The sequence below is a fragment of the Lathyrus oleraceus genome, chromosome 5 (assembly GCF_024323335.1).
Source record: "Lathyrus oleraceus cultivar Zhongwan6 chromosome 5, CAAS_Psat_ZW6_1.0, whole genome shotgun sequence".
Lineage (NCBI taxonomy): Eukaryota > Viridiplantae > Streptophyta > Magnoliopsida > Fabales > Fabaceae > Lathyrus > Lathyrus oleraceus.
This window is the reverse complement of record NC_066583.1, coordinates 356,148,862-356,170,892: the sequence shown is the minus strand read 5'-3', so window position 1 is coordinate 356,170,892 and position 22,031 is coordinate 356,148,862. Positions and strand designations below refer to the sequence as shown.

The 22,031-nt window shown below is 37.0% G+C and overlaps 1 protein-coding gene across 2 annotated transcripts; it reads left to right on the top strand.

The window, feature by feature from the left end:
* Positions 1–1,357: 1,357 nt before the first annotated feature.
* On the top strand, positions 1,358–5,553 carry LOC127084667 (probable amino acid permease 7). 2 transcript variants are annotated; one of them, XM_051025160.1, is made up of 7 exons: positions 1,358–1,638; positions 1,729–1,965; positions 3,651–3,744; positions 3,856–4,070; positions 4,307–4,440; positions 4,521–4,748; positions 4,991–5,553. In XM_051025160.1, exons 1-7 carry the CDS (start codon positions 1,551–1,553, stop codon positions 5,390–5,392), a joined length of 1,398 nt encoding a protein of 465 aa, XP_050881117.1. In that variant the 5' UTR covers positions 1,358–1,550; the 3' UTR covers positions 5,393–5,553. The 2 variants fall into 2 exon arrangements, with proteins under 2 accessions (XP_050881117.1, XP_050881118.1); XM_051025161.1 differs by having other exon boundaries at positions 4,521–4,832; positions 4,991–5,116.
* The last annotated feature ends 16,478 nt before the right edge of the window (positions 5,554–22,031 follow it).

Genomic DNA, 22,031 nt, shown 5'->3' with positions numbered 1-22,031 from the left:
CCAGGGCCATCACTGGGATGAACGAAATAAGACGAGGTTTGATCCAAAGCAGGGTCAGTTGATGAGGATGAAGCTCGAGAGGGAGCCATGAAAATCGAAAGAATTGAAAAACAATGATGAAATGAGGTTGGGAAAAAGATTCAGTTGGATAGCATCGGAAAGAGGATCGGATTGGCGAATGATACCATATTGTAATTGATCAAGCTTCATCAATGGTGAAGCATAACCATGCCATGTTGCAGACTGTTATGGAAATGTTGCAGACTGTTATGGAAATAACAGAAGAAGAAGAAAGAAGAAGAAAGAAGAATAAAGAAGAAGAAAGAAGATGATGTGTGAAATACTGTTATATTGGATAGATCGTATTACATGTGGCAATGTATTTCTTTATATACAGCAACCTTATCTCATAACTACCAATCACAATAGAGTAAACTTAACAAACTAATAACCAACTGCATTAGCTTAAACTATAGTGATTAATATGATTAATCTCAACACATATTGTTCTTCTTCTTTGAATCTTCATACATAACCTTCAAGTATCTCATAGCATCCAACTCATGCTCTCATCTTCATTTTCTGCCTTTACTCTCAGATCTTCATATCATATGAACAAATCACATGTCTCACCACTCATCCAAAAGGGACATCTCAAAAAAAATATTTCTTTATTAGGTATCTTCTTATATTGATACGAAACCATACAACCATGACACCCACAGACATTTCCAAGTCGAGATTTTACAGAAGAATAAGAGATGAAAACGCCTTTAATTAAGTTTGTCTTCAAAAACGACATTAAAACGAAGCAAAAATGATGAGATAGATCCTTATGTGTTTCTACGTGCAAGGTGAACGAGAAAAGGCAAATTTAAGTTAGGATAAAATGATTAGGAAAAATAACTATTTATTATGTATTACAAAAGTTTAAAAAATAAATTTTTATCAAACATATTTCATTATGTCCATCACTTAAAGTGCCAACAATTTAAAATAGATGAAAAATATTTGATAAAGCATTCTTTTAAAAAAAATTGACAATATTTAAAAGGACGGTAATCATATTTAATCCTAAAATATTTAAGGGTATCTTTGAATCAAAATTCAATTTTTATTTTGTCATATTGTGAAAACTCCACCTATCATGCTAGATCTAACTAGTTAATCCCCTGAAATAATTTGTTTCAATAATAACAAATACTAAAAATCTATCAACAAATATAACGTGTATATTACCATTATTGCAATGGTATTTTAAATCATTTGATGTTTGTATAAAAATAAAATAAATTACATAGAAAAAAAGTTCACAAAATAATATAATACAGAAAGAAAAAAAACGTGACACTGATTACATGTATATATGATTACAGCATTTGTGAGTATAAAATAAGCTTCTCTGGCGTTAGCGTATTTGATTTTATCTTTGAAAACCCAAATCCGATCCCTTTTCTCTGTAAAAGGAAAAACCAAAATCCGATTCACCTATATATATCCAAATCACTCCATAAATTTTCTTACAATTGAGTTTTTACATAACCAAAATCATGAGCGACGAATATCTTTCAGGTAGCAGCACTACTACTCCATTCTTACAATCCCAATTTGAGGCCCAATATCATGTCAAAAGAACAGGTCTGTATTTCATTTCTTCTTCTTCGCAATTTATATATGAATTCATGAATCTGAATCAAGAATGTTAACGTTAATAATGATCGAGAACAGGGACAGTGTGGACGGCAGTGGCGCACATAGTGACGGGAGTGATAGGGTCAGGAGTGTTGTCGTTGGCATGGAGTATTGCACAGATTGGATGGATTGCAGGACCATTAGCGATTCTTTTGTTCGCTTCGGTTACTCTTCTTTCTTCTTTTCTTCTCAGTGATACTTATCGTTCTCCAGATCCTGAATCTGGTCCTCATCGAAGTTCTTCTTACCTTGACGCCGTTAATATGCATAAGGGTTAGTTTTTGTTTTTATTTTATTTTTTACTTTTCATTCCTATCAAATTCATACAAAACTCTTGTTACATTTAATTTAAGTTCAGATTATTAGGGCACTTTCTAGAAGGCTTAAAATATTAAAAAAAACAAAATAGTAAAGTGATGATGTGATGGTGATGGTAAAGTAAGGGAAAATGTGGGTCTTGATTTGGACGAATTAAAAGGGGACATAAAGCTTTTAGTTGCGTCACGGTAGCTATAACATTCTTGAAGCTGGCACGTGTATCTTGTTTATGAACTCTCCACCCTGACCTTTCTCTACTCCATACAAAACCACATCAAATCATTACATAATACTAACAAACAAACTTTAATTATAAAAAAATTATATTAAAAATAATAAATAAAAAAATTATTTTATATTTTTATTATAATCAATATACAATTTTAAAGATAATATCTTTTTATTTAATTTTTAATTTATACTTCTAGAATATAGTTAGCATTACCTATATTTGTAATAATATTATTCAATGCATTTTGGTCATTAATATAATAAGATATACGTGACATGTACTGTAATCATTCACTATTAGCTGTCATGATTTCTCTGTTGTATAGTTTGTGATTAAATAATTAAAAGTTATATTTATTTTATAACAAAATTAATTGTTTATGTAATTCTAAACTATCAATTCTTCGTCAATCTGACGGCTAAGATTAAATAATTAAATAACTCTCTAAAATATTGTATTTCAATTAAAAAAATATATAATTAATATATACTGGAATATTGACTGAAAAATCAAACATCAAAATCAATGAAATATACTTACTGCAACTCAGTAATTCGGTGATGGCGATTAAATCAATGATAGATTAGTATCTCGAAAATTAAAAGCACATTTTTGTAAGAATTTATGATAGTTCTTTTTTTTTTTTCGAGATAACTCTTAAATTCTTACTAGATTTTAATTTATGATCTCAAAATTGTTAGTTTTCGTGTAAACTCTCTTTTTTACAATTCTTATGTGTTCAAGTAAATTTATCGATTTTATTATTAGTTTATGATTCTATGTTGATCAACATTTTTAGATATTTAATTTAATTGTTTATATGTTTTAATGCATATTGATGTCAAAGTCTAAACTCACGCGTTTGGAGTTTGTTAGAGACAACTATCATGTTTACATATGAATTTGTTGTTTTATGCTATTTCACTCTTCTGTTTGAATTGTTCTAACTTTTACGTTTTAAGAAACTGTAATTTTTATAATTTTGTGGTATGATTTTATGTGGTTTAATACAAATTTCTGACTATGACACAACATTACTACTATGCACGAAGGTGGCTTCGTTGGAAAATCAAATTGAACCGAATTATAGTAAAAAAATGAGCTGAATCAAACTATTTTAATTTATTTAGAATTGAATCAAACCAATATTATTTGTTTGATATATCGATTTAGAATTCATAACCGTATCAAATTGTTAGAAGATATTTTAAACTTGTTTTTCACATTTTTCATTTTTAGCTTCGGTCGGTTCAGTCTATTTATCCTCTGGTTCGGTTTCAGAATTGTTTATGCAACACGGGTTGAGCTCACTAACTAAATATAATTGTTCGGTTATTTTAATTACAATTCGGTTAGGTTATTTCTATATGCAATAGCATTAACACATGATCCTTATCTTTGGTTACAGGAGAAGGAAATGGGCGTCTCTGCAGTGTTTTTGTAAATATATGCTTATATGGTTTTGGAATTGCCTACATCATTACAGCATCCATCAGCATAAGGTCTGTTCTTTAACTTCTCACACAACTCATCAATCTGTTCGCAAAATCTCACTGAAGAATCTATAATAGTTCTATCTGTTTCGATGTTTATGTGTGTCTTTGCGGCTGCAGATCAATCCAGGAATCAGCATGTCACCATAGCAAAGGAAATGAAGAAACATGCTATGTGAAGGATACATATAACATGCTTGTTTTCGGGGCTATCCAAGTTGTTCTGTCGCAGATACCTAATTTCCGTAACATCGAATGGCTCTCGATTGTTGCAGCAATAATGTCCTTTGGTTATGCTTTCATTGGATTGGGACTTGCCACTGATAAAGTCAATGGTATTCTTACTTTCTTACCAATATCTATCTCATTATGATATTAGAACAACGAATCACGAAACTAACGAGATTCTAAAATGATCATGAAAATGAAAATCTCCTATCAAATTATCCTATCCAAAAGGACTAATGTGATCAGGATTTTCAGTTTCAAATTTCGTAGACTAGAATTGTGATTCACGCGATGTTTTAAACTATTTATCACGTGTATAAGTCTGTGGTAATTGCGTGCTCAGAAAACGGACATTTTAAGGGTAACATTAGAGGTGTGCCAACTTCGACCGGAATGGAAAAAGTATGGCTGGTTGCACAAGCACTTGGTGACATAGCCTTCTCGTATCCATTTTCAGTGATTCTTATAGAAATTCAGGTACGCGTGAACTTAGATATCAATAATTTAACTTGACAAACCGTTAAAAGTCTAATATAACTTATCTTCACATTTTAAAGGACACTCTGAAATCGCCTCCAGCGGAAAACGTAACCATGAGAAGGGCCTCAACGATATCGGTTATCATCACAACAACGTTTTACCTCTGTTGCGGCTGTGCTGGTTATGCAGCTTTTGGTAATGACACACCAGGAAATCTTTTAACCGGCTTTGCAAGTTATAAGCTTTATTGGCTTGTAGATTTCGCCAATGCTTGTATAGTTATTCACCTAGTTGGTGCATACCAGGTACACTGTCTCTCCTTTTCACCCTTCAAACAAAATTGGCAAGAGTTTCACATCAAACAATATATGGTCTGAACATCTGAACATGTGATTATCCTCTCTCTCACGTTTTTTCATACACATTTTGTTAGACTCGTCGTATATAATGAATCATTGATAAAATGTTAGACTTACGAGATGTGCGTGAGTTCAAAGACGAAATCGGTGATTTACTTGAAACTTTTTTTTTTGCTTTTGGCGTGCAGGTGTATAGCCAGCCACTTTACGCGAATGTTGAGAATTGGTTACGTTTTAGATTTCCAGATAGTGGATTTGTGAATTACGCGTACGACTTAAAACTACCATTGCTACCGAATTTTCAACTAAGTCCACTAAGGCTTTGTTTCCGAACTTTTTATGTTGCGACGACGACCGTGATTGCGATGCTCTTTCCATATTTCAACCAGATTTTGGGAGTTTTGGCTGGCATAATATATTATCCATTAACCATATATTTCCCAGTGGAAATGTATATTAGTCAGTGCAACATTGAACCATGGACAAGCAAGTGGATTTGGCTTAGGACTTTTAGCATTGTTGGCTTTGTGGTGGGAGCTTTCACTCTCATTGGATCCATTCAAGGAATAATATCTGCAAAACTAAGCTGAGAAGCTTGAGAGAAGTTGAAACTAAGGAATCAGATTGTGGTGTTAGTTTTTCATTCTTATTCCTTTTTGAAACCCAACATTAAACATAGGAAAATGGCTTATTGGCTATTCCTTTTTGATAGTAAACGTCTTATATAATCATGGAGCATTGGTGAATTCAAGATTTTGTTGTTTTTGTATGTTTGGATTCACGTTTGATGAAATTATAATGGTATGTATTTTGAATTTAAAGAAAACATGTTTTTCCTTAGAAATTTAGTATTTTAATTTGCTACCTCTAAAAATTTAATTTATGGATGTCACCAATAGTTTAACATCAAAAAAACATGTTTTAATGTTAAGAGAGAGGGAGAAAAAGCTTATTGAAGCAACTAAACTCAATAAATACCATCTTCTTTTTTCTCTACTATGAGTATCTAAATGATACATGTTTTTATGGGGTGAAATCCCCCCGTTGAGGACGGTATTAGAGGACTCATTATTAGCTTTTGCCTTAAAAATATAGTTCCAAAGATGTCACATAAACTATGGACAACTTTTAGACGAAGTTTTGGGTGGTGACAATCATTTGAGCATGAACATGTTCTTTAGACACACATAGGATGAGCATGTATATGTTGTTATTAAGAAAAACAACTATGAGTATTGTATATCGTATTATGCATAATAAAGTATATAAAGATGATCAAATATAACAACTATTGGAATAAAGACCAATATAAATGAATAATTATCGGAAATTTTTTGCTTAATTTATAATAATATATAAAGGGAATACTTTCTTTTGATTTAGCCTATTTTTCTACCATTTTATCCTTATTTTATTGTGTAATTTACCTAATAACTTCCAATAAAACCAATATTATTAACTTCCACGTAACTTCCTACTAATAACTTTCACGTAATTTTCTACTAATAACTTCCACATGCTGTACTTTTTAAAAATTATATTTAAATAAAAAATATCACTTATATTTTCAATGATGTGCATTAAAAAAGCGGACAGACGGGCACGCGAGTGTCCGTCTAGACGCTAGTAACAAGTAATAGGATTTTTTTTGCATAATAACAAGTAATAGGAATTTTTTTTGCATAATAACAAGTAATACGTATGTATATATAGTATATTATAGTACAATTCTAACTCTAAATAAAAGATCATTCATAGTGATTGTAGTAGTATAGAGGGAGTAGAAGCAAAACAACATCAAACGATCTTTCAATTCTTTGTTGAATTTTCTTTAATTTGTCTTCAGCACTGACAAGCCACTCAAACCTCCCTATACCGGAAAAAGAAACTAAACTAAATTAAAAATTAACTCTTTGAAGATATTTACAAGATGATATCTTTGACCGTCCAAGATTCCTTTATATAGATTTTTATTCTACCCTCATTGGCTTAATGAAGGATGGTTTGCTTACCGAATTGAGCTTTCGAATTTTCTTCACGTCAAAGGAGTCTTCAAATCATCTTTGAACCGTCTTGCATTTATGGACAAACTGTGATTTGCCCTATTTTGTAAGGTGTCTCATATTCGGTGATCAAGTCGCCCAATGAATTTAGTCTGACTCTTGATCTCTTTTGTACTTTCGACAATAGTTCTCTTAGTCTAGTTGCATTGTGGTTTGATCCTTTTTTTTTATTTTCTTTATACTCATCATACCTAACATATTCAAATGATGATAAATTAAGATCAAATCATAATTATAGAACAATATTTATTATAGGCATAAATTCAAAGTTTTAGATGTTACTTCAAGTGCAAGTTAGTAAGTAAGTGTGAAATCAATATTGAAATTCAAGTAAGTTACACACTTGTCAAATCTCCCATTTTAGTATTTTATTTTTCCACAAACATAACTAAGAAAAAAAAAAGACACATGGTTTTCAAATCATCGGCACATAATCTCAACAACCTAAGGTTTTCCATCAAAAATAGTTTTTCAACTCTTTATCAAACATGCATGAGTTGTCACCAAGCAACTCAACATATCACAAACATCATATTATATATATATATATATATATATATATATATATGGAGAGAAGTTTATGCATTAAAGAATACAATCATGGATTTCAATCAAAAGTTAACTAAACATAATCCCTACCACACAAATGTATCAAGTCAATCAGGGTGAGTGTTTCACTCGGACCTTGTAAAATATTTCACATCAAATCAAATTGATTTTCATCTTACATAATTAAAACAAGTTTTAAATCGTAGATCACTAATGTTTTTTCATGTTGAAACTTGGTCAGACTTACAAAGGAATCATTGTTTTTTTAAGAATTCAAAATCATTATGTCTTAAGAGAGAAATCATTCTTCAAAATTATCTTTTTCATTTACAATCTATTTTTATTTTCAACTTAATACCTATTTTGTCACAATTTTTCTCAATTATTTTCTTTTTGATGCTTTTCTTTTTTTGAATTTTTTTCTTTTTTCTTTTTTCTTTTTTCTTTTTCTTTTTCGTTTTTTCAAGTTAAATATTATGATCCATGCATCATTGTTTTGTTTTACCATTTCACAATTAAGTGTTTCTCTCTCCAACTTTTTCTTAACCAAACATAAAATGAATTATCTTTCAATCTTAAGAATAAAGGGGCACTATTTTATTTTATTTTAGACTTAGAGTTATATTTTTTAAAAGAATACAATTATCAATTCTTTTACGGGGTACGAGGGATCCCTCATTCACGCGTAGGCTTTATGGTCAAGTATATTTCACTCAAAAATAAAATAAAAAATTTAAGTCAAACACAATGATAATTTTTGTATTAAAATAAAAGCACTTCTTGTGACACACAATGTTTGAGAGGTTGTTGTAAAAGGCTATAAAGAATACGAAGATGATGATTCCTTAAATCAAGCACAAAAGAATATTTTGAATGATAAAGAAATAGAGACAAGGAATCTCTTTTCCTAATCTATTAGGCATCGGATAAATATGAGTTTGAGAAAATCTTAAATGCAACATCGGCTAAGGAGGTGTGGGAGAAGCTCGAAATATCTTGCAAAAGTGAAAACAAAGTAAATAGGGCGTTTGAATCCTAAGAGGTGAGTATGAATCCTTGCATATGAAAGACTCTGAGTCTATTTCTGAATATTTTTTAAGAGTTATCACTATTTGAAATCAATTAAAAATAAATGATAAAAATTTAGAAGATGTAAGAATTATGGATAAGATACTCCTCTATTAGACCACATATTTGAGAGATGCCAACAAAATAGAGGTAGAGGTCAAGGAATAGGTCGCAATCAAGGACATTTTGGACGTGACAACTTTGGATGAGCTTCAAATTTTACAAGAGACATTTATGAGAGAGGTGAAACCTCAACAAGAGGACATGAAAAAGGATACACAAACACAAGGAATTGTAAATCTCAAAGTCAATGCTACAATTGTCATAAGTTTGGTCATTATGCTTTAGAATATAGATCTTTCAAATTTATAGTTGATTAGAAGACCAACTATATGGAAGGAAAGGATGAGAAATTTGAAACAGTGTTGCTTGCACGTGGAAATGATGAAGGAAGCCAAGAAAATTCATGGTACCTTAAAATTAGTGAAAGCAACCATATGTGTGGAAAAAAGAGCATATTCATAGAACTTGGTGAATCAGTCAATGGAAATGTCACATTTAGTGATAACTTCAAGGTTCAAATGAAAGGAAAAGGTAATGTCTTAATTCGTTTAAAAGATGGGCTCATTCTAGAACCAAAATTAGGAGTAAGCTGGTGATGAGGAATCCTGAACGATGGTGTTGATCTCCGATACAGCAGTGCGGGGGTGGACCTACAAGTTTAGCACTCCAACGTCTAAGTCAATTCAAGATTCAATATGAGTGTTCTGAAAATTCGAGATCATAAATGATACCTTGCATTTCGCATGAGATGCCTTTTATACCTTAGATCCTTTGGAGTGGATTCACATTGGTTTGGGCCTTTAGCCAACCTAGAACAGTTTCTCCCAATGATTGCCTGATGTTACATAGCCGGGGAATTCTTAGTAGTCATGGTCGGCCTCTAAGAATTTCGCTTGTTTTGAACCAGAAGTGGAAGCATTCGAGGTTAGTTTGAAAAGTAGTAGGAACATGTGCATTAAATGTCTTTCCATCATTTAAATGTTTCACTCCTTCTTTCTGAAGTGTTGATTAAAGTGACTATTTAGGGCATGATGTTAGTTATAGTGCACTCAAGTTTTTTTATTTTTCCAAGAAGAAATCTAGCTGTTGATTTTGTAACTTCCTCCTACATTGGATCTAGTTCGTTGTTGATCTACATTAAATGTTAATGAAATTTTTTTCAATCCTTGAAAGTTAGTTTTCATTCACAAGTGTTTATATTTGCATGTGTGTCCTCCTCTCTGCCTCCTGAAATTATTTACAGAATAATTGCAGTTCTTCGCTTAAAGCTTCTATCTGTCTCTGTTACATATGCTTCACCAACTTCACCTTATCAGATACCCTTCTCACCTCAAACTTTACCTTTCAACATTTTTTGTACTTTGGTCAAAATGAGTGATAGTCACATTCGCATTGCTAGTGATTATGAGAATGAAGTTTATCTTATTGCAAGAACGGAAGTATCTTGTGGTTCAAAACCTTCCCATTTGTTTGTGATTTCCTAGGCCCTAAGGTTATATCCCTAGCTGACGATCCTGACTCATAAAGGTTTTTAGTAGACTCCTAGAATGAGGAAGTTTCCTATATGGATTCTTCTTTTAATTCCCTCTTATCCAACAATGTCACTGAGAAGGATAATACAATTTCTTCCATTCCCCCTACTTCTGTGCACTGGGAGCTTCGATTTCTCTGGATTTATTGGCTTCAAAAATGAAGGCCTTTAAGTTGATGAGAGAACATGCTAGACACTTTATTCATATGTATTGAAAAACTTACAACCATGACCCCAGTGATGCCGACATCATGGCCAATTTGGAGTATAAGGGTTGGCCCTACGTAGTTTCTTGAGCATTTAAAAGTTTATGAGTTATCCATGAACAGGGTGGCATTGGTAGAGTCGGTCGATCTGATTAAGTATATTTGGGTGGCTGCAGAAATAGTAGGGACCCTTTTAGCTCTAGGTACTTATGCAACCATAGACGGAGCCATCATTGTGGTTGGATGCCCCTAAGACTAATACGTCCTCCTGGTAGATTTGGAAACAAGGATTTGTATATCCTTTAATAGGTGTTCAATTCCCTTTTATGAGTGTTTGTTCACCAAGGTAGGTCTGTAACTGCCTCTGTCTGAGTTTGAGGTGGTCATCCTGAAGCATTTAAAAGTTGCCTCACTCTCAAATTCATTTGAGCTCCTTGGATTTCATGAAGGTGTTCCGGTTTTAGGCTGAGCATAGTTCTTTGAAACCTTATTCTCGACTATTCTTAAACTTGTTCTACGATGTGTGCACCCCATAAAATTACATTCATGACCCGGGGCTTATCGAATTTCACTCGGATTGTGCTTGGTTCAGCCCTTTCACTAACGGTTAGGGAGATTATTATGGAATTTCGTATCGGTGAAGCCCTTTACTTCGGAGGCTTATCTTTCCTTTTCCTTTTACTTTATCCCCCGAAAAGTCCTTTATCTATTGCAAGAGTAAATTTGTGAAATATTAGTCCTGACCTCACTTTCATTCTGCAGTTTCTTCCTTCGGCATCAAACTGGACTCTCTCTATGTTGAATAGGTTACAATGAGAAAGGATTGGAAATACATGTATTGAGGACTAGGTTACGAATTTTAGTCTTCCCTGCATAGGAAAGATTGATTGAAATGTTATAGTTAGTGTGGTCGACCGTGCGAAGATGAGTGAGATCTTTGGTGAGGACGAAGTCCTATAGTTTATTTTTTTAACTTGTGTGACTATATCTTGCAGACAACATATACAATTTGAAAATGATATACTATCTTGTCAATGCTCTAGACATCAAACCTGGCTCTATTGATTGGGCTGTTACACCTCCCCCTGCAGCTTTTTCCCTTACCTCTACTATTAAATCTATTGCAACTGCCCCCGGGGTTGATGAGCTCATAGTCATTGCTACCACTTAATTTGTGGAAGATCCTTCACAACCTTCTCCTACCATAATGAAAAGGGTCCTGGACCAGGACCAACATTCTCCTTTAGAGGAGGACTACCCTAAATGAACCAGTCTATTTGAGGATGCTGCTTTAGGTTTAGTTACACCTTTCCCCTGATTGCATGTCATTCTTCCCTCTCGGATTCCTCACACTTCTGAGGAAGTTTTTGGGTACTATATATGTAGATGACTTGCCCTTCTTTCAAAATATTCCTGAGGCGGAGAAGATGGAGCTTCTTTCTGAGGTCACTATCACACCTACCAGAAAACATTTTTGTTCTCCTTAGTTGTTGTCGGTCGAGGTGTCATCCTGGCTGTGGGTAATCCTTCCAAGGAAAGGGATACCTGGAAGGGAAAATGCAAATGAATGGAGTAGAAGTGCTCTGATTTCTAAAAGGAGTTGGCTGACCTCCAGGAGGAGAATAAACTTGTTAAGGCTTTGTAAGAAGAGGAAAAACTCAACGACTCTCGTTCCACCATAGATGCCTAGATCCTTGAGTTGGAATCTTCCCTTAAAGAAAATAAAAAATGGTACTAGGAGACATCGGATGTTATTGCTGAGGTGAATTTCCATACTGAGAAGGTTCGGAAGACTCTTGAACAAGAAAAGGAGTTTTATTCCATGAATCGAAAAGCTCATGAGGACAAGGTGGGTGCTCTGAAGGAGAGAGTTTGGGAGTCTCTTTAGAGAACTATACATAATGTGTATGGAACTTTCAGATAGGAATTTGATCGGGCTAAAGAGTTATGCCTGAGCTTTTATATCCCCGTTGAAGAACTAAACCCTCTCAAAGTTGCAGTGGACAAGGCTTTGGTGGACAACATGGGTGAGTCATCTTAGAGTGCGGAAGCTTAATTATTCTCTCCTTTGTTCTTCTTTTCTTTTTCTCCGCAACATTCTCCAGGCTTTCATACCCTGGAAAGATAATAATATTTAACTATATATATTTTTACCTTAATGCTTTGTGCCTTTATTTAGCTTTGTGTGTTTGCTATACATTTATTTCTTCTTTGTAATCACCTAGTCCACTTTGTCAGATGCTAGTTTCCTTCCATAGGATTTACTAGTGAGTTATTCTTCCGTGAAGAGTTTATTTTTTCTTCTGCAATTTAAAATGTGTTCACCTTATAGGAGTTAGTGGTGTTCAATGTGTTTGTTGAACTCTGTAGTCTCAAGCAGAGTTTCATAGTTACTATCTCTTATTCAGAAGAATTGTTGTGGGTCTTTAGTATGTCTAAGAACTATCTTCGGCCAAAGGTAAGGTTCTTGTCCCTGCCCCTAGGGTAGACCTGGTTTGGGGTGGACGTCTCAGGGCTCCACTACATACGCTCTTGGAGTGGTTAGTTCCTAAGAGATGGTTGTAACACCTCAAAATTTGCCCTCCTCTCTTGGGACTAGCATTAACATATTACATATCATTTTTAGGTCATTAGGCATTGCATATTGCATATCATATGGTTACATTGTGCAAGTCATTCTTCCAAGTCATGATCAGAAGATGAGGAAGTCAAAGTGCAAGCTAGGGTTTTATTGGACTGGTCATTGATCATTTGAGGATGTGGAGGTCCAAATTAGGGTTTCATGATTCTTAAAGGGTATTGGTCTTCATCTTGATTGAAGTGATACGTCATCATCATCATGGTTTGATTTCATCAAGTGATTGAAGCACATTCCTTGAGATTAGGGTTTTGACCACTGGTCAACCCTAATCAGGTGCATTGGGCCAATCAGGGCATAGCAAGGAGATAGGGTCTACAATGGATATGGGGATCATCATATGGTATGGAGATTATTGAGGCTAGGGTTTCATCCTTGGGCCATTTCATCAGAAGATTGGAGCTCAGATTGATCTATGCATTGCCAAATTCATCTATCAGTTAAAAAGTCAATTGTGGTCAACTGTACATGATTTTATGGATTTGGAGGGAGAAATGAGTTGGATACACTTCATTCATGTTGAAACAAGTGTTATTAGACATTTCAAAGACCAAGAATGGAGAAAATCAAGTTAGAACAAAAATTGCCAAAAATAGAAAGTGACTTGTAATGGAAGTTTCCAAAAATGGAAAGTTTTTGACCTCAAAATTACATGTCCAAGGAAGCTTCAAATGAAAATTTGTTCAACATGAAAGTTGTATATCTTGTTCTCACCTTTCCAAAAAGTCCAAGAACTTGAAATTCCCATGTATGGTTGGCAAGTTATGGTCCATTCAATTTCAAAAATGACCCATAATCAGAGGGGCATAACTTCCACATGGAGTGTCCAAATTGAATGATCTTTTTATGTGCAAACTGCATTTGACATGTACTTTCATGGTGCATAATTGGAATTCATCAAAAATGGTCAATGCAAAAAGTCAATTTTCAAGTGTACAGTTAAAGATCCAAGGGCAAAATGGTCCAAGTTGAGAAATAATGAGAATTTTGGAATGGGGATTTTTGCAACACCTCACAAATGACAATTAGAGATGGTTTGAATGGTCATAAACATCCAAGGTGCAATATTTGAACAATTCATTTTTGAACTTGCACTTGAAATTGTACAAAGTGCCATGACATGTGGAAAATGAAAATTACATGGCCAATCAATGTGGGACAAGTTGCAACACATCATAACTGATATTTAGAGAATGTGTGAGCTGTCAATGAGCTGTCACAGAGCCCATAGGAAAAGACCATTTTGCCCTTGCTTTGAAAATGACATTTATGTTAATTACCATTCATTTTTGTTAATTGGATGATTAAGGATGGATTAAGCTGAGGTATATAATCCTAATCATAACTAACTCTTGATCAACAATCACAATTCACAAAGATTCAACCACTTTTCCCTCCAAATTCTCCAAAATTCTCAAGAACATTCAAGAGCAAAAGTCCACAAAACACCTTCAATTCTTCATCAAATCCGAAAATTCTTTTTGCTGCCTCTTCCTTGGATCTTCTTCTTGATCTGTTTTGGAAAAGCAATCTCAAAGGACCTCAAATTCACGACTGTCCAAGTGGTGTTCATCAATGGCACTTGAAGATTTCTTGCACTAGGAGCAAATCCGAGCCAAGCTACAAGTTGCATTCAACATCCTAAAGCTCATACTCCATCTGTTTTGGATCAAGAAGCTTCAATAACACACGAATCAACACTGCCACCTCAAGGTACATGAAATTCGAACATCATGATTTCTTAAATTATTATATGCGTTTGAAAGATCGTTGCATGTAGATCAACATGATATAGCTAGTTTTCGATTTGATGAACTGTAGATTGAGTTATCGTGTTTTTAAGTTTTGAATGTGAAACTTTAATTGATCGATCTGTGAGATACAGTAGGAATTAGGCGAAATCATCCATATATTCGTGATCCTCATGATCAGACCTTTCCAACGGTTATAGATTTGTGAGTTTTGGTTGAGAAATGATTGAAATCGTATTGGAAGGTGATGAACACGTTAATGCCGTGCGAAGAAGACGAGTTTCTGGAATTCTTTTCCTGTTGGATCCGTTTCACTGCCAGGCCAATTCAAAATTGTTGTTTCCCTCCGCTTTCAACCAATCACGCGCCTCCACCTCATTTAATTAAACGCCTGCGTTTTGGCCAGGCAGAAGATAATTACAGCTTTGCCATTAACTCATTTAATTAAATAATAACATTTCAATAATTATTACACAATTCATTTTAATTTTAAAAAATCATAAAAAAATATTGGCTAATCAGAAAATTATGAGAGTTTTTTGTTAGTTTCTAAATTCTCTCTAGTTTTGTATGAGCATGGTTTTATAAGTTGTGCATGATAAAATGTTGACCTGACCTATTGATCTTTGACTTATGTCATTTTTGTGCATGTTTTGCCATTTTCATTGTGAAATACTCATACATTAAAAGAAATGCTTGAAATTTTTTGTGCTCATTCTAGACATGTTGATGTGATTTACATGTAAAGTTTGTGATTTTTGGATACCTGATGTTTGAGATATGATTTTTTGAATCTAGGTGTGACAATGTGTGTCACACCTAGCTAGGTCAACTTCATGAATATTTTTGCCTGGCTTATGATTGTTGAAATGGATTGAAATTTTGCATGGATGATCATTGATATGTTGGAATGTTATGTGAATTTTTTCTGGATTTTTCTATGGCATTTTCAATTTGATTGATATTTTTCTTCACTGTATGTTCATTGTGCAAGCTCATGTGACACATGTTTGTATTATCTTTGTGAAATGCTCATATGGTTTTGGATGGAGATGAAATTTGGTATGCTGGTTGTAGACACATTGTAGGACATCCCTGTTTTGGTCCCATTCATTTCTTAATTGTTTTCATTGACTTATGAATTTTTGAAGTGAATGCATGTGTTGATGCCTTGAATTGGCTTGAATAATTGTGTCTGGATTTCTTGATTTTCATTGACATAGTTCCTTTTGTCCAATTGAGCTGAAAATTGACATGATATACCTTGAATATGTCCTGTTTAGGTGTGAATTATTTGAGGATTTTTGGGATTGTTTTGGTATGCTTTTGAGTGAAATAGTTCTGTTTGGACATTGGATGTTGCATTTGACCTAGTTTGTGATGTTTTGGTCATGAAATGGATATGGTGAATGATATAAACATGGGATCAATTGCATTTGCTTTTGAATTGTTTTAATTTGATGTTGGTTGAGAATTACTTGCTGTTTAGAATTTTTTCTCCCTTTTGGACCCTAGGCTTGGCCTAGTGGTCTAGTTTCTCACATTTGGATTGACTTTTCAGGATGAAATGCATGATGCTTAAGGAGAATGCTTCAAGTCAATTAAATTGAGATTGTTGGATGTTTTGAACTAATTTGACTTTGTTTTGTAGGTTGTGAAGCTTGAGCTTGAGCTTATAGCTTGCACTTATGTGCATTAACCTGTGTTGCTTAATCTGTATAGTCTGACTGATTAACATTTGCTGTTTATTGTTGTTTGTCTGAGTACTGATGATACTTGATTGATTTCAGGTACATTTAGTCGCTTACAGTTCTTTAAGAACTTGCTTGCTGCTTGGTTTTTAAACCACTTGAGGTAGGACTTCTATTCTTCATGTAGTCTGGAAGACCTGGCCTGTTACTTGGCCAGGCAACTGTCTGAAGTCCTCCTTAAGAGGCGATGTTTGTGGTTGTTTACATTTGTGCCAAGCAGGTAAAGACCTCTATGAGGCAATTGGTGGATCAAAGGGATATGCAATCTATCCCCCACTATTCTGTGAGTCGTCCCTCTGCTCACACGGCTGTGTGTTGATGCATTGGGACACAAACCCAAGATCTCGTACTGGTGCACAATCGAGTCAGAGTCTTTGAGCGTAGAAGGGTCCCTCCATTCTGGACCCACGCTCCTTTGTCTGAAGCTCTCCCTGGTCAGGGATAAGAGCTGTGAAGTCTGATCTTCACTCATCTTTCATCTGCTTCACCTTAGCCTCGTAATGGCAAGGTTAAGAGCGAATATACCCATGTACAGATGACTTGCTTCGGCAGTCAAACCCATTGTTTGAGCCTCACTTGATTGGTTATAGTGTGTGCTTTGTGAATATTTGTTTGACATGTTTGCTTGAATTGTTTGCTTGTATGCTTGTATGCTTGCTTTCTTCCTGGATAGGATTAGCTTGCAGTTGTGCAAGTAGGTAGAAACCTGAACATAGGGTAATGATGCATGACAACACTAGGCTCGAGTCCAGCTCCCTGGTAGTGTGTCTTCCCTTGGTTTCTGGCTAGATTTTCTTTCCCTTGAGGGGGAACTACATCGCCCTGATCCTCGTTCCAGACGAGGTATGTAGGCAGGAGACCGTGCGAGGTCTCTCCGGGCACTTTTTTTCTTTTTTTGCGTGTGTTTACTTGTTATCTGATTGTGTTTTGGTTCGGATGCTGACGTAAGTCCAGTGATTGGCTGTCGGGCTCCACGTTTGCCCTTTTGAGTGTGTTTTGGTTCGGATGCTGACGTAAGTCCAATGATTGGCTGTTGGGCTCCATGTTTGCCATCTGTTTGTGTGTTTTGTGTTGTTTGGCGTGCGTAAGCCGAACTACAGTGGCTCTGATTCTCGTTCCAGACGAGATATGTAGGCATAGGATGCGATGTCCTATCGAGCTCCCTTCTCTTAACCCCACTTGCGTTCCCTGTGTGTGTGTGTGTGTGATGTTTTAGCAACCTATTCTTTCTTAGAACGTGGATCCCGTCGAGTACGACGAACGTGAGGGGTGCTAATACCTTCCCCTTGCGTAACCGACTCCCTTACCCTTTCTCTTTGGTCGCGAGACCATTTCCTTTCCAGGTTTCTCTGAGCGTTTCCTTTCCCTATTTTGGGATAAATAACGTGCAGTGGCGGCTCTGTGTTGTGTTTTTATTTGAGTCCCGCCGGTTGTTTTTCGCGGATGCGACAGCTGGCGACTCTGCTGGGGACTTGATGGTGTAGACCTGTGCTGGTCCATTGTCCCTAAGCGAGTCCTTCCTAGCGTTTTAAGATAGTTTAGGTTGCTTGTTTTGCTTGATTTATTGCATTTATTATTCTAACCAGTGTATATATTTGCATAAATATTTGCATGCATCATACTATCATGTTGTTGCCGTCCTCTATGCAGGTGGTTCCTCTGTTTGGGGTGGGTGTTCTGAGTGGGGCTAAAACCCAGGCCCGAGTATACACCTAGGATTAGTGTGGTCTCACGTTCCTCATTTGTTGTATCAGCATATTGTTGTAACGTGACATACCACAAGCCGGACGAGGTTCAGTTGATAGTGCTTTCCTCTGTGGGGTACCCCACTTTGGCATAGTTACTTCATCTGAACTATTGACTCTGGTGACCGATCATTTCCCGGATCTTTGGTTTAGACGATCTCAGGAGAGCTACAATGGCACACCCGAAAGGGCAAACCCATTGAGTATCTCTGCCCGATTGTCGAGACTATTATCCGCCTTAGGGTGACCTGTTTAGAATTTACCTGTGAGGGGAGGGTGTTTCTTTCAGATGCATGATCAGATGGTGATTCAGATGGTGACTATTTGTTCTGTGGGGCCTATTTATGAGTCGGATTTATGATCATTTATTGCCGAGACGCCGGAGTGTTGTCCGTGATTTATCAGTGGGGATCCGTTTATTTCAGGATTCCCCGGGCCGAGATATTTATCAGTGGGGATCCGTTTATTTCAGGATTCCCCAGGCCGATTCAGATGGTTGTGAGTGTCTGCTCAAAGATTGGTGATGATGATGATGTATCTTTCTTCCGTTTATTTCGGAACTCGTGGGTCAGATTTGTGGTTACCTATTCCCTTCAGATGGTTATGATCAGTTCAGAGACCAGGTTTCAGTGCAGATGATCAGATGGCTCGGAGGATGGCAACGCATTGCATTCATTCATCAGCATCATTACATCTTGCATTAATTACATCTAACACATGTTTACCCATATGCAGGGACACTTTTGATCGAGATCCTGGTTGAGAGACTTTCTGCTCAGATATGAGACCCGGTTTGAAGCGTGATGTTGCTTACAGTTTCTTCAACCCTGAGATTGACGAGTTAAGGGGTATGATAGCATTGATTACACCCGACCATGTGGGGATGTTCAGAGAGGCATACGGTAGTATTCTGAAGATGGTTTTCAGACTCAGTGACAGTGACAGAAGCGCCATTCATACCCTTCTCCAGTTCTATGACCCAGGGCTGAGATGCTTCGTGTTTCCAGATTACTTGTTGGGGCCTCTGATGGAGGACTACGCTAGCATCCTGGGTATCCCGATTCGAGATCAGATTCCTTTCTGCGCTATTAGGGGAGAGCCTGACGTCCTTGGGATTTCCTGTGCTCTTTATTTGAGTCCGGAAGTGACCAAGGAAGGTTTAAAGGAGAAAGGGAAGTTACCGGGTTTTCACTTGAGTTTCTTGGAATCTAAGGCCAAGGAACATGTTGCTGTGGGTGACTGGAAGACGGTTTGTGCTTTGATTGCTGTGAGCATTTATGGTGTTATTCTGTTCCCTAATCAGAAGAACTTTGTGGACCATAATGCTATCAGATTATTCATGCAGAGAAACCCTATTCCTACTCTGATTGGAGATGTGTACTACTCGATCCATAATCGGAATGAGAAGCTGCGTGGGGGTCTGATCAGGTGCTGCGCTCAGTTGCTCTTCAGGTGGTTTATGGGGTATTTGCCTTCTCGGGGTGCTTTCGCTCATCTTGATCCTTCTGTCAAGTGGTCCTTCAGGTTGATGGGTTTGCGGGCTGACGATATAGCATGGACTCATAACGGTTTGGCTGGACGGGATTTTATATATAGCTGTGGGGCTTTTCCCAACGTGCCTCTTATAGGAGTTCAGGGTTGCATTAATTACAACCCGACGCTTCTTAGGAGACAGATGGGGTTCGCTATGGAGGTTCCTCCCCTTGAGTGTGAGACTCAGGAGTCCTTTTATTTTCCTGTGGAGGGTAATCAGGCCAAGCTGATGCAAGTGTCTGGGGCATGGCGCAACATTCAGAGGAAGGGTAAGGTTCCGTTTGGCAAAGTCAACTGCCGGTATTTTCCTCTATTTGACGACTGGTTGCGGAAGAGGATTGAGGTTACACATCTACCATTTCCTGGAGGTGATCCTGTGTGTCCTAGGATTGAGGGTCCAAGTTCTACTGTTAGCATGGAAGAATTCCTCGAGATGAAAAGGGCTAGAGATCAGTTACCTGCAGAGAAGACGGAATTGGAGAGAAGTGTTGCTCGGTTTCAGACGTCCAACCAAGAGATCAAAGTGAAGATGGAAGATCAAGACAAACGACATGCCTTGGAAGCAAAGCGCTTTGAGATGGATGCTGCCTATTATGGGAAGATTAGTCAAGCCTTAGCATCGTCCAACAGGGAGCACGACATCACCAAAGAGAGATTGGCTAGAGCTTCAAAGGTTATTGAAGATGAGAAGAGAAGGCAAATCCTGGTGAGAGATCAGAGGGATGACCGAGTCCGAGTACTCATTGCTGAGTGGGAAGCTAAGCTGAGGGTTAAGGAGTCAGAGAATCTGAAGATCGTCGCCGAGAGAGATCACTACATGGCAGAGAGAGATCATTACTTCAGGCAGATGAAGATTCATCAGAAGGAAGTGGGGAGATTGCAGCAGGAGAACACCGAGCTCAGGTTCGCCGTGGAGTTCGCGAAGATGGAAGATGAGATAGGGCCATCTGTGGGGCCCTCATCCAACTAGATCTTTCATTTGTTGTGGATTACCGTCAGGCTTGTTGACGGAATCTACTTGCTTGTATTTCTTTCCCTGATTCTGGAGGATTGTATCTGAATTGTATCTGATTTGATGTATGACTATGGCACTGTTTGTGCACTTTTTGTTATGTGATGGCGGTTTCTCATTCAGTGATTGATTTTCAAGCTTTATTTGCTTTACCGTATGCACTCACACGAGCACACACATGGTTGGGGGTATCATGCTAGATCACATATCGCCGATCTGCACGATAAAATCAAATGCTGAATATCAGAATATTGATGCCGGATTATTATTTGTCTCAATGATGCCAGGATCGAGAGACAAAGTGTCCTTCATATGGATAGACACTGCATTCATGCATTGATCATAATAACCTGTGTTTTGTTTTGCAGGTATTTGTTGCTAACGTGCTTGATTGTTTCAGGAATCATTGCTCGTGCTCGCAGAACTGTACCTTTGCACTCAACACGCCCTCACAGATATTATACCAGGCGCAATACTCCCAGACTCATGGAGCTTCCCAGTACAGATCTTCTCGAGCTGAAGGACAAAATGAACGAGCTGATCAACATCATGCAAGGCTTTGCAGTTGGTCAGAAGGCGTTGGCAGACAAAGTTGAAAAGCTCGAGCGGGCTTCTGCAGCAAACAGCGGGGTCAATCTGGATGGAGTCTCCAACCAGGGGCCGGGGTCTAGAGATGGTGGAAAGAGGACAACAGTTGGTATTGTGAATAATGCCGGTGGTTTCGGTGGTGCTGCTGGTCAACCTGGGCCGAGTCAGAATTTGAAGGACAATATGTTGCCTCCGTTTTATGGGTTTGATGAAGACCAGGAGGAAGACAGGGAGGCTGACCAGTTTTCAATGCAGAATGAACCGTTTGTTCCCTATAGTGCTCCACCTCAGAACAAGGAGATTCAGCTGTTGGCTGAAAAGATCAAAGTGTTGGAAAGCTATGCCACTCCGGGGGTGGTGAATATGTCCAATATGGGGCTTGTTGAGGGGATTGTGATCCCACAGAAGTTTAAGGTGCCCACTTTTGACCGTTATAATGGGAGTTCTTGCCCGGAGACGCACCTTCAGGCCTTTGTCCGCAAAATTTCTGCTTACACAATGGATCAGAAACTGTGGATGTACTTTTTCCAGGACAGCCTGTCCGGAGGTTCTCTGGAATGGTATACCAAGTTGAAATCCTCGGACATTAAAAACTGGCAGGATCTTGGGGATGCTTTTTTCAAGCAATATCAGTTCAACGCTGACATGGCTCCGAGCCGTACCCAGCTGCAGGGTATGTCTCAGAAGAACAGCGAAGGGTTTAAGGAGTATGCTCAGCGGTGGAGAGAATT

Excerpts from the sequence above, each read along its gene's own strand:
- LOC127084667 (XM_051025160.1), top strand. The coding sequence starts at position 1,551 with ATGAGCGACGAATATCTTTCAGGTAGCAGCACTACTACTCCATTCTTA. Across the intron at positions 1,966-3,650 it reads CGCCGTTAATATGCATAAGG|GAGAAGGAAATGGGCGTCTC; the intron begins GTTAGTTTTTGT and ends CTTTGGTTACAG. Across the intron at positions 4,071-4,306 it reads TGCCACTGATAAAGTCAATG|AAAACGGACATTTTAAGGGT; the intron begins GTATTCTTACTT and ends TTGCGTGCTCAG.